The 13,298-nt window shown below is 38.9% G+C and overlaps 1 protein-coding gene across 2 annotated transcripts in view; it reads right to left on the minus strand.

Moving 5' to 3' along the window:
• Positions 1-13,298, minus strand: part of PATL1 (PAT1 homolog 1, processing body mRNA decay factor) — a 34,587-nt gene that overhangs the window by 14,408 nt on the left and 6,881 nt on the right. The window contains exons 3-12 of one of the 2 annotated variants that reach the window (XM_003826361.5): positions 7,766-7,983; positions 7,380-7,460; positions 6,035-6,229; positions 5,004-5,105; positions 4,455-4,544; positions 4,022-4,239; positions 2,480-2,569; positions 1,333-1,513; positions 959-1,082; positions 41-138 (exon numbers count right to left, since the gene is read on the minus strand). In XM_003826361.5, coding sequence (XP_003826409.1) covers positions 41-138; positions 959-1,082; positions 1,333-1,513; positions 2,480-2,569; positions 4,022-4,239; positions 4,455-4,544; positions 5,004-5,105; positions 6,035-6,229; positions 7,380-7,460; positions 7,766-7,983 — 1,397 coding nt within the window. The remainder of the gene's footprint in view (positions 1-40; positions 139-958; positions 1,083-1,332; positions 1,514-2,479; positions 2,570-4,021; positions 4,240-4,454; positions 4,545-5,003; positions 5,106-6,034; positions 6,230-7,379; positions 7,461-7,765; positions 7,984-13,298) is intronic. The other variant, XM_008951793.4, reaches the window with a different exon arrangement.

Consider the following 13,298-nt stretch of genomic DNA (forward strand, 5'->3'; position numbering starts at 1 on the left):
AATCAGATGTTCTTAAACAGACAGTTGTGTTGACACTTACATCATCCTCACTCCGAGATGTCACAACAGCATCAATCATTTTTCGGGGATTATTCACACTAGAAACGGTAAGCTTTCCCAAAGAGCCCTCAAATTGCACTGCAAAGACAAAAAAAAAAAATTCCAACAAAATAAAAAGTCAGCAATGCAGGCAGGCAGTGTTCAAAGAAGATTTTTACTTTCCCCTGTCCCTTACTCATAGTCTAATAACTTACTGCAAAACTCAATGTATCATTTAGGCCGGGTGTGGTAACTCACACCTGTTATCTCAGCACTTTGGGAGGCCGAGGGGGGTAGATCACTTGAGGCCAGGAGTCCGAGACCAGCCTGGCCAACATAGCGAAACCCCGTCTCTACTAAAAATACAAAAATTAGCTGGATGTGGTGGCACACGCCTGTAATCCCAGCTACTCAGGAGGGTCAGACATGAGAATCGCTTGAGCCCAGGAGGTGGAGGTTGCAGCGAGCTGAGATGGCACCAATGCACTCCAGCCTGGGCAACAGAGTAAGGCTCTTTCTCAAAAAAAAAAAAAAAAAAAAAAAAAAGACAAAAAATCAATGTACTATTTAAAGCAACCCCTTATCAAAATCTATCCTTTCTCTCTTTGTTACAATAATTATCACAATAAAAATCTGAAGTATTTCCCCCTTATTTATTTTAGGGGTACTGAAAATTATAACACATTTAAAAAATCATGAAATCTCAAGTAGAAAAGGACCTAAAAAGGCACATGTCAAAGCGTTCAGTCCAGACGTGAATAAAGGCTGATTTTTGCATTTATTAAGAACAATGGTACTTTTAAAATCACTTTGAAACATCTTTGCATATCCTTCCACATATACACTTGTCTATATTTAATCACATCAGCAGCTTCTCAAATTTCTTTTATTATGGGCATTTTTCTTATGAGGACCTTACCTGGCTTATAGGCGTGCTCCAGTTTGGCCACCTGAGGGGTGATAAGCTTGGTGCGCTCCTTCTTAGGGCCATCACCTTGTATTTCTTCAGCAGCTGACAGTTTCTCCAGTTTTTCAAAGTAATTCTACCACGAGAAGATGATTTCAGTTGTAACACAAGCACAGAACACGACTGTTGTTTACCATCAAATAATTTATGCCAGTGACAGTAACACAAGTTCAGCTCTAGAAATATACTGATAGTGAATAGTGCAAGATGCTAAGTACCTCAAAAGAAAATTTTACAAATATTTAATTGTACCAATATTTAAATGAATACCCTCACCAGTGTAGGGGACCAAACTATTATCCTCAAAACTAGCACAGAGTATTTACCTGGTAATAAAAATCATCCAGATAGGGATCAGTGCTTTGCAGTTGCATCATCTGGATTTTAGAGACCCAATCCTTTTCCCGCTGCAACATGAGATTGGCATATGGATCCTTTCGGAGATGATCTTGATGACTGCTCCGGTGACTTCCTCTATCTCCCGCACCATTGAGATTCCGATGCTGACTGAAAAACATACACCACATTCATTCCATGTGGGCAAATTAATTACACTTTTTAACAACAGAGGAATAAACCAGGCCAGTTTTTTTTTTTTTTTTTTTTTAAAGATTCCCGTTTGCTTTTCTTAAAAGGGGAGTGAAAAAGAACTAAGTCTTAATAGAATTTAAGAGGAAAGAGCTATGTAATAAATAATGAAGAAATAAAACTAAGACCTGAGTACCTTACCATATGCTAAGCATATTCACCTATGGACTTTTGTATAAGCTCTAGAATAACTCTGTGAGGTAGGTAGTTTTCTCTTCCCCACTTAAGACAACAAATCGATGCCAAGAGAGATCAAGTAACTTGTCCAAAGCCATACATCTAGTGGTGGACTAAGGGATTTTAACACAGGCGATTTAGCTCTGAAGTCTACATAAATTGTTTTAACTCATTAAAAATCACGAAACATTTCAAATGCAGAGAAAAAGCCCAGCAAATACTATCATAAATATCCATTTACCCATCACCGAGACCCAATAGAAAAAAATGTATTTGGTTGAATTTGCTTCAAATATTTTAAAGTAATACTAAAATAACACAGTGCTACACTGACAGAGGCCCTGTTGTACCCCTCTAGACCTAGTTTCCAGCTTCTCTTCCTTCATAGAGGAACCACTATTATGTCCTTGGTATGGATGTATCCTCCCTGAAATGTTTTTCTACGTTTATTACTTGTGTGTCTGTCTTTAAATATTACACAGTATTATTCCGTGTCCCTTTTAGTTTTACATAAATGGTACATATAATTTTGTTCCTTGCTTCTTTACTCAATATTATGCTTTTCATATTTACATGTTGATAATACATCCAGGTTTATGGATATGAAGTAAACTTACTAAAAAAAAAAACAACTAAATAGCATGTTGTTACACTGTTAAAATTAAAAGCTGAATTAAGAAGCCATAAAGGAATCGGATGAGTACTTACTTTCTATTCTGTTGCTGTCTCTGATGCAAGAGTCGACGGTGCTGTGGATGAAGGTGAGTTGTGTCCGGTCTAAACATTGGGGCCTGAGATCTAAGAAAAACGGAAAAGAGGTTCTCAGTTTGGTCATCCTGATGATTTGAAATTTTAAAGAATGTTGTCAGTAGAGGATAACTTCATACAGGTTAACTTAAGGGACTACAAAAGTCTATTCGGGCTGGGTGCGGTGACTCACGCCTGTAATCCCAGCACTTTGGGAGGCCAAGGCAGGTGGAACACTTGAGGTCAGGAGTTCGAGACCAGCCTGGCCAACATGATGAAACCCTGTCTCTCCTAAAAATACAAAAATTAGCTGGGCATGGTAGCAGGCGCCTGTAGTCCCAGCTACTTGGGAGGCTGAGGCAGTAGAATCGCTTGAGCCTGGGAGGCAGAGGTTGCAGTGAGCCGAGATCGTGTGGGTCACTGCACTCCAGCCTGCGAGACAGAGTGAGACTCTGTCTCAAAAACATTAAAAAAAAAAAAAAAAAAAAGTCTATTCTAAGGAGACCTTTTAGAAGCAAAAGATAGTCATATTTTTACATATCTTCTACAAAGACCAAGTTCTAAAAGGGTGATCATGAAATCTGAGTGAATTAGGAGTAAAGCAGTATAATTCTTTTTCTTTTTGCTTCTGTTTAACAGAAGTCTCTAAGTAGGTTTAACGTACTCAGCTTCAACTATGTGGGAATGTCATTAAAGACATATGTGTGATAGTTAATATGGCTAGGCCTTAGTACCCAGTTATTTGGTCAAACACTGTTTAGATGTTGCTGTGAGGGTATTTTGTAAAGATGTGATTAACATTTATAATCAGTTGACCTTACAAAAGAGATTACCCTCAATAATGTGGGTGGAGCTCATCCAGCCAAGTTGAAGGCCTTAAGAACAAAACTAAAGTTTCCCAGAAGAAGGAATTCTGCCTCAAAACCGGAACACAGAAATCCTGCTTGAGTGTCTTGACTGCTGACCTGCTATACTTATTTCAAACTCAAGACTGCAACTTGAGCTTTTACCTGTTTCTTGCCTGCTGGTCTGTCTTACAGATTTCGAACTTGTCAGCCTCTATAATCACATGAGCCAATTTCTTAAAATAAAACCTGCTCACATGAACATTCTTGCTCTCTTTCCTCTACTGGTTCTCGTGTGTCTCTTGAAAATCCTGACTGCCACAATATGATATGTAATAAAACACAACTTCACTGAAACAGGAACTTGAACCCCTTTTGTCATAAAACCAGAGGATAAAAGCAAACAGCTTAGCTAGTGTGACGATTAGCTGACTTTTCGGCATCTGTCACTGTATTCTATACCCTCTGGTAATGTGAGAAAAATGTGATTCACAAGAAAGCCTGGAGATTGTCAAACATTTCCATGTTTGCCAACTTGAGGATCCAATAACATCTTAAAATTTATAGTTAGCAAATATCAAGAGACTTATAAAGCTACACACCCACAATCAAGAGACTTGGCTGACAACTGATAAACAGTGGCGTTGATTTTGTATACCTTAGGTTTTGCAGGTGGGGTCCTGGGCCAGGAGGGTGCTGCTGTGGAGGTGGTGTAGCGGAGGGTGGAGCACTAAAGAAGGCACGGAAGCCTGGTGCTGGGGGAAGCATCTGCCCAACTCGCCCTTGTAGCAACTTGGGATTCATGGCAGCAAGTGGACTACCAACAAATCCAGGGACCCGTGCAAACTGGCTGGGAGACATCCGTCCAGGCTGTAGCTACAAAGAGGAAGAAGATCTTAGATTTAGACAATCAGCAAGTCCCCTTGCTTTTGTCTACAGAAAAGTGAATACGGTTTTCCATCAATAACTTTGTTTGAAAAAGTAAAGGCAAAAATAAAAGTAGTGATTAACAGCAAAAAAAGGGGCTATTATCTAATGAACTTTAAGAAAGTAGGAGAGTTCTTTATGGGTAGGGCTAATCACAGGCTTACCTGTGCTCCTCCAAGAAGCTGTGCTCTCTGGAGGGGGCTGAGAACAGGAGGAACACTAGGAGGAAAAGGGTGACCCAGGAGGGAAGAGTTCTAAGGTAAAAAAAAAAAAAAAAAAAAAAAAAAGAATATGCTATAAAACAGGGGGTACATCATAATAAGGAAACTCAGCAGAAATGCAGTATAAACTTGGATATAAAAACTCTCAAATTACAGAGTCAAGCTCTGGAATAGAAAAAAAGAGTAATGCTAGAAATTATAAAAACACCATGACCATGTGACATGAAAAAGAAGCAGTAGAACATGGGACTGAAATGGTAGGAACCAGATGATCACAATGAGTTTAGATTTTTAAAGGTAAGAAAAGAGCTGATGTAAGAAGCAACTGTCCTCTGACCTGGGGACAATTAGATCCAGCAATTTAAGTAAGGAGATTATAAAAAATAGGTATAATTTAGGAGATGTCAGCAAATCTAAATACTGGCAGTGATCTTACAAATAGTGATCAGAAAATACATACTGCACATTTTTGTTAGGCTTAAAGTGACATACCGGGACACTGCAGAGCTGGTTTGGAGACATCCTCTCACCATAGGGAGCAGGATAACGAGGTGGCATTGGGGGCCGAACATGGACAGGCTTCGGACACAGAATCTATCAGGACAAACATATATACAACTACACTCAATGAAATCAGTTTTTCTTCCACCTACACTCCCTCCCCTCAAGTACTGGTAGAGACACGAACTCAACGCAAAGCCCTACTTCTAAGCAAATTGCTATGGCTACAGGTTCAAATACAGAACCTTGGGCCACTTTCTCTCACAAATCAAGTAAAGTGTCAGCATTAACTGAGGAAGATTTAGCTAATTCTCCAGTTATCCCCACCCTTCCATGCTGTCTGAGGGAGATACCAGCAGATATTCTGACTTGCAAATTCTCTCCAAGAGGATATATTTTGGTAGCACTGAGGGAGAAGGAATGATAAGAAAGCTGGAGGATTAACTAAGTCCTATTCTGAAGCCCCTGTGATATGGCCGCCATGCTCAGCACTTTTGTGATACATTGTGACTCCACCATTTCATAGGATTTGAGCCTAACTAGGCCATACCAACACCACCCTCCCCCCATACCTTCCAAATTGGCCTTCCTTTTCAGCTGCTGGTTTCAGGTGGAGGAAAGTCTATGGAACAGGACTGCACAGGCTCTAGGGAAAGCAGGGATATCTTAAAGGTAAAAAGGGATGTGGACAATGCTGTGTGTTCCCACTCCCCCCGGCTTTCAGTTATCTCTCTGACAATGTTTTGGGCAGCCAGCAAAACACTTTAAAAAGGATATATGTGCTAAATGTGGCTAACTACCCTTTTTTCTCCCCCAATTAAAAGGCAGCAGCAGTAGCAGCAGCAAAGGGTATCAGGGAATGTGTCTCTTATTTGTACTAATTTCTCCTCTAACTAGCTATTTTTCTTTCTAATCTAATGCCTACCCAAAATTTCCACCCTCCACCCAACATCACCAATTTTCCAAATAATTTTGCCCAGATTCCCAATATCCTGGGCTGTGTGCTTGTTAATGAGAGGTACCTGTTGGGTGAAGCTGGGTACAGCCATCTGTTTAGGTGGGGTGCCTATGGGGACAGCTCTAACAGGAGGACTGCCAATGATAGGTGAAGTTGACCGCCTTGGTAATGCTCGTTCAGAAAGGTCCCGATCATCTTCTGGACCCTGGGGGGGCCTCTGAGGCAAAGCATATTCTAATACAGACACTGTAGGCATTTCCTAATTGAGGAAGTGGTAAAATAAAATAGAAATTAACTAACTTGGTATGTTTTAGTAATCTCTACAGATGCCAAAAATACCTTAAGAAATTTTTTTTAACTTTTTATTTATTTTTAATTCACATATAGTAAAATTCACTTTTTGGTATATGGTTCTCTGAGTTTGGTAAGCGGCTCATGCCTGAAATCCCAGCGCCTTGGGAGGGTGAGGTGGGAGGATCACTTGAAGCCAGGAGTTTGAGACTAGCCTGGGCAACACAGCGAGACTTCATCTATACAAAAATAAAAAAACTAAGCCAGGCATGGTGGCATGCACCTGTAGTCTCAGCTACTCAAGAGGCCGAGGTGGGAGGATCACTTGAGCCGGGAAGTTCAAGGTTACAGAGAGCTATGACTGTACCAGTGCACTCTAGCCTGGTTGACACAGCAAGACCTGGTCTCAAAAAAAAAAAAAGAAAGAAAGAAAGAGAGAGCAAGAACAGTTGCATCACTCCCCAGAAATTCCATTGTTATTGTTCCTTTGTAGTTAACGCCTCCTGCCATGTCCAACCACTAGTAAACACTGATGACCTCTCTGTCCCTATAGTTTTGCATAGAAATGAGTTTTTTTTTTTTTTTTTTGAGACAGAGTCTCACTCTGTTGCCCAGGCTGGAGTGCAGTGGCGCAATCTTGCCTTATTACAACTTCCGCCCTGCCTCCCAGGTTCAAGTAATTCTCCTGCCTCAGCCTCCTGAGTAGCTGGGATTACAGGTGCCCACCACCACGCCTGGTTAATTTTTGTATTTTTAGTAAGGATGGGGTTTCACCATGTTGGCCAGGCTGGTCTCGAACTCCTCACCTCAAGTGATCCACCCGTCTCAGCCTCTCAAAGTGCTGGGATTACACGCGTGAGCCACCACGCCTGGCTCAGATATGACTTTTTAAGTGATTCAAATCACAATCATACACTAACAAATTTAAATTCCAATGGCTCCCTTGCAACCTTTACCCTGGAGGCTAAAGAAAGGCATAGCTAAGTGCTGGATGCAGTAGTCGACATAATTCTAGCAAATGAAAGACCTATAAACCTCTTCAGTAAGGAAAGGATGACGACAGGAACTTAAAATTTTTGGATATTATAAATTTTATGTAAAGAGAAAATATTTAATACCTGAGCAAGCAGTGGTCCTCGGATTCGCCTCAGAACTTCAGATCCATCCCAGATACTGGAATTCAGACTTCCTGGTTGGGGCTAACAAAAAAGGAAAACATATAGAGTCTGAAATGTTGTATACTCTCTGGGTGACTTATCTGCTGCTGGGGAACAAGGTTCCAAAAGAGCCTCAAGCTGCTTTAGAATACGAAATTATAGGGCTCCAGAATATACATTATTCCCCAAGTTTATCTCTAGAACTGCTATCATCAGGAAATGTATTATCAATTTTCTATGGCATATGTAAATCTCTCATTATAATAGATAAAATAAAATGGCAAAGTTCAATACTTCACTTTAATTTTTAGTCTGCTATAGTTCTCAAATCACAGTAACTTACTTACTTGTAAAACTGGCCTGGTCTGCACTGCCCTCATAATAGCTGGATCTTCTAGTTCATTTTCAATCACCATCTTACTGAGCCTTTCTGCCAGATTCTCCTCATGGTCACCCAACAAGTCCATTTCATCTCTCTCTCCATTGCCTGTTTGTTCATTAACTGCCACTGGTAGCTTTTCTTCCAATTCAGCCAGGCGCTCATGTGCTTCCTGCCAATCATCATCTATAAGATGACACAGTTCATGTAAGAAATAGTTCATAGTGGTACAAAAAAGTTTTACACAATTATTCTGTTTTTTTTTTTAGACAGAGTCTCACTCTGTCGCCCAGGCTGCAGTGCAGTGGCATGATCTCGGCTCACCGCAACCTCCACCTCCCGGGTTCAAGCAATTCTCTGCGTCAGCCTCCCAAGTAGCTGGAGTAGCTGGGACTACAGGCGCCCACCACCACACCTGGCTAATTTTTGTATTTTTAGTAGAGGTGGGGTTTCACCATGCTGGCCAGGCTGGTCTCAAACTCCTGACCTCAAATGATCCACCCATCTCGGCCTCCCAAAGTGCTGAGATTACAAGCATGAGCCACCACGCCCGGCCTACACAATTCTTCTGCTAACCAAATGAATAATTCCAGAAGATAGGTAGAAAGTTAAGTTTACACTTAGAAACAGGAAATAAGGTTTAAACTAAGGGACACATAAAGCGTGCTTTTTATAAGTAAAAGCAAATAACATTATACCAGGAATAAAATTCAAACATGTGAATTAATAGCTTAAAACATTATCAATAATGTCCATACTATATTCTGAAACTGTTTCCCAAATTGGTGATAGATATGTATAGTACTACTAGTTGGTTTTGAGGTTCTATGACATTTCAAGCAAAAACTTTAAAGGGAAGTTAAAACTCATAGCATTAGCATACAACTTTCTCTTAGATTGTAAGTGCCACATTCTTTACATGCTTTTGAATCCATTCGTTCCATTCAATTAATATTTGGTAAGCATCTATTATGTGACAAGCCCTGTTTTAGATGCATGGGATACATTGGTGTACAAAAAGACACAGAGATTCTGCCTTCATAACACTTTCATGCAAGCAGGAAAGAGAGAGATGATAGACAATAAGCATAATGATTAGATACTATACCAGAAGATGAAATTGCTGTAGGAATATAAAGGAAGAAAGGCAGATTGAAAATTTAAATAGATGGTCAGAGGTAGGCCTCATTGAGAAGATGACATTTGAGCAAAGATTCTAAAGAGTAAGAGGGTTAGCAATTTGGATATCTGGGAGAAGAGGGTTCCAGGCAGAGGGACAGTCAGTATAAAGAAAGGCCTTAAGGTGAGAGATTGATGGTTTTGAGAAACGGCAAGGAGGACTGTGTCTGGAATGGAATGAGCAGGGTGGGGACAGTAGAAGAAAATGAGGTCAAGAAGTCATGAGGAGGGAGCTCATTCTGGGCCACTATGATTGAAATGGGAAGCCAATGGAAATTTTCATTTGGCTTAACTTTTAAAAGAATCACTCTGGCTGCTGTGCTGAAAACAGGCTAGGGAAGAGGAAGGGGCATTTCCTCTTTTATCTTAACTATGTCTGCTATTACTGCACACTACTATAAAGTCTGTAGCACTGACATTAAGGTTGTTTCTGAATTTGGTATGTTGGCATCATTTTTTCTGTTTTGGAATCCCATTACAGCACAGATTACAATCTTCAGAACCCTCTATCAGCTGCTCTGGAGCTAGACCTTACTTCCAACGCATCTCACTCCAGTTCTCTCCAATCTTATTCCATTCTGCTTCCATCATGAAAGCTGTACTCACAGTTTTGCTCCTTTCAGTATTTTTATTTTTATTTTTTGAGACAGGGTCTCACTGTCGTCCAGGTTGGAGTGCAATGGCGTGATCTGGCTCACTGCAGTCTCAACCTCCCGGGCTCAGGTGATTCCCCCCACCTCAGCCTCCCAAGTAACTGGAACTACAGGTTTGTACCACCACACCAGGCTAATTTTTATATTTTTTGTAGAGTCGGGGTTTCCCCATGTTGTCCAGACTGGTCTTGAGCTCCTGGGCTCAAGCAATCCACCTGCAACAGCCTTCCAAAGAGCTGGGATCACAGGCTTGAGCCACTGCATCTGGCCTTTCTTTTCAGGTATTCAAATGCGAAACTTCTTCCTCCTCAATGGAGCTACTCCTAAATAATCCTTTCATTTTATTTCTTCCTTTACCTCATCTCTATATGCATTACTTTCTAACCCACAAAAAGTATTATTTTGTATATGTTATATGGTATTCTTTTTTTAGTTACATCCTTTATATGTTTTATAAAATTCAACAGACAGGGATAACAGGTTATAACCAACCCAGAAACAGAGACTTTCTTTTTTCTGCTTTCAGAGAAAATATTCAAACACCACAAACACATGTAACTTAAGTGAAAGTTCCCCACAATTCCACAGCTGTGTTAAGTTTTAAACAGTTTTAAGCTGTGTTAAGTTTATAAAGTTAACTTGTTTCTTTTTATTTAAGCAATATGTCTTGGACATCTTTTCATGCATGCACACAGGCACAACTACTGATAGTAACTCATTCTTTTTAATACCTACATAAGATTGCATTTTATTGCTAAACTATAATGTAATTTATCCCCTACTGGTAAACATTTGGATTATTTACAATTTTCCAATATAATAATTAATACTGTAATAACATCATACATATCTTAGCATTTTATGTGACTAAATAAACTAATTTCCTTTTAGAATCAGATTACATTAACAGTTAAAATTTGCTATATATATGTATTTTTTAATCATACAACGATGTATCACATAATACTAGTGATCCAAAGAGTGAGGGAAGTGGGACTTTCAAATACATAATTTTGGTATCATAGGACCCACTGCCTAGTTTGGTAGATTTATGTATTAGTTGTGGTAAGGGATTCCTTAAGTTGTGGATCACTGTGCCATCACTGGGATAAAGACTGTGGGCAAAAGCTATAAAAATATCCTTACTTAAGCCTCCGGGACATGGGTCTTCTTTATAATTATGTGGTATTTTCTTTCCCACCCAATAGTTTCCTCTTACCTGAGTGACTAGTCAGGTGGCACTCTTCCTCTAAACTGTCATCTTACAGAAAAGAATTTAAGGTAGCCATTTTATGATGATGGTCTCTGGTAAGCCTATCCTGATGTGCTCCAAAAAATGGAAAAATCCACTTTAAATGAAAATTACAGTGTTAAATGACTAGTCATATGAAAGAAAATATTTAAAGAATAATGTAATTAAAAACCAAATGTGACATTCATATTTGTGTCATCCTTGGTAAGGAACAGTAAACTGGGACAGGATAAATTGTTTTTTGCAACTTTACTAACTTAGCAATGCCACAAGAGTGGGAATCTATCATCCTGAATTGAGGGATTTGTAAAAACATTTACTTCCCAAATTTAAGAAGTTAATTTGTTAGTGGATTTGTTCTAATGCAGTAGAGTTCTAATTTGCATGCTTTTCTATCACTACTTCCAGTATTCATGCTTGCTAACTTTACCAAATCCTATCAAATATGGATAATCTATTTCCCCTTAATAATAATATTTTAAAAATATTGGTTAAGTCGCCATATTCTGTGAGAATAGATCTCTGGTGAATTGATTGTTACATTTTCAAACATGTAACCAAAGGAATCTATGCCATAAAATACCATCATCATCATTTTAGATTTTTCTTACTCTTGTAAAAAATTATCTGAAGTAGTATTTTAGAGATATTGTGCCCTTACTATAAAACAATATTTCACCCTGTATCTTTTTCAAATGACCTAAAAATATAGTTACTTAGATATGCCAGTGCTTGACCTGAGTCCATTATTGGTCAAAATGATAAAAGGTAGGCAAAAGAATAACAGAGAAATGAAGGGAAAGAGATTATCCGTAATAACGAACTAACCTATACTCTGATACGGGTTACTGAATTCCTGGCTGCTTCTACAAACTTATACTTGTAATAACCCCTGAAGCCTGTCTCAGGGAGTTTTGAATGAAAACAAAATAAAAAGGAAGAAGAAGTGATTTAATTTTAAGGCAATCTCAATCTCTAAAGACTATAGTAGCTATCAATAAAAGGGAGGTAGGAAGGAGGGTGATTCCTTCCAAGTGGAGGCAGATTTCCAAAGACTCCCCAAAAACTGTTTAATGTAACTAGTAGTTTACAGTAATTGTGTCTATAGTTACTTAACCCGTCACTCTTCCTCATTTGTTAAAATGAGGATAATAATAGTACCTATCTCACAAGGCTGCTATGAGGATTAACAATATACGTAAAACATTTAGAATGGTGCCTAGCACATAATAAGCACCATGTTAAGTGTAAGTTTTTATTTTTAGAGAAGGAGTTGGGATTACTGCAACACTATTTATTGCTCTAAGATGATGCAAACATTTTTTCATGCAGAAGACTAGTTTCTTAAGGAAAGGTGACCATTTGTAGCCAGTGACCTAAAATGTCCACTGTAATAGCAGGTATTATTCCAGATGCCCACTATACGAATTAAAAATCATAAAATCAAAACAAATGTCAAAGGTCTGACATTTCACCTCTTGATTTAAACTCTCTATACCAGCTTTATATCAACCTGCAGAGGAGTATCAAAGAAGTCACAGGTTGACTTGGAAAACAATTTTCTTTTTATAGTATTTACACCAAGCTATTATGAGGAATTAAGATCTTCACTTTACAATTCCAGTACATTACACTCTCAAGGGAAAGGGCTCACCTTTGGAAATCTTTTCTCTATATTATTATAAACTTTCTTGGCCAAAAAATCCTTTCTAATCACCCTTTGGCCCTAAGGTACAAAGTGGGCTAATCATATGCTATTTAATTGCCTTAACTTTGTACTATCTGTTTTACTGTGTAAACCTAATGGCTTTTTCAGCACGTGTACACTTTTCTTCTTTCCCATCATATAAAATACCGTTCCGGACACTCTAACATCCTTTTAAGGCAATATTATTCCCATCTTATGAGAAAAAATAGAAACTCAGGAAAAAAAGACTGTCCATAGCACTCTGGAAGTCAATGAGAAGGCATGACTCTTCCTCTTCTGTCCAGGTTGAAAACTGAGAACATGGTACAATGCTGCCTCATTTTAATGTCTATAAATCAATTCTAGCTAATTCATTTTAATACTGAAGAATTTGTTGAAAAAATGGTTAACATTCAGTACAGTATTTTAATAGAAAAAGAGTTCTAGAAACAAGCACATGTTGGTAGCTTCTATGGTATTCTATTTTTAAAGTATTTGATAATTAACTTTTTAGAGACAAGGTCTTGCTCTGTTACCCAGGCTGGAATGCAGTGGCACCATCATAGCTGATGCAGCCCTGAACTCCTGGGCTCAAGGGATCCTCCAGCCTCAGCCTCAACCTCCTAAGTGGTACATACCATCATGCCTGGCTATTTTTCAAAAAAAATTTTGTGGAGAAAGACTCTCACTATGTTGCCGAGGATGGTCTTGAACTCCTGGCCTCAAGTGA

The sequence above is a fragment of the Pan paniscus genome, chromosome 9 (assembly GCF_029289425.2).
Source record: "Pan paniscus chromosome 9, NHGRI_mPanPan1-v2.0_pri, whole genome shotgun sequence".
Taxonomy (NCBI): Eukaryota; Metazoa; Chordata; class Mammalia; order Primates; family Hominidae; genus Pan; species Pan paniscus.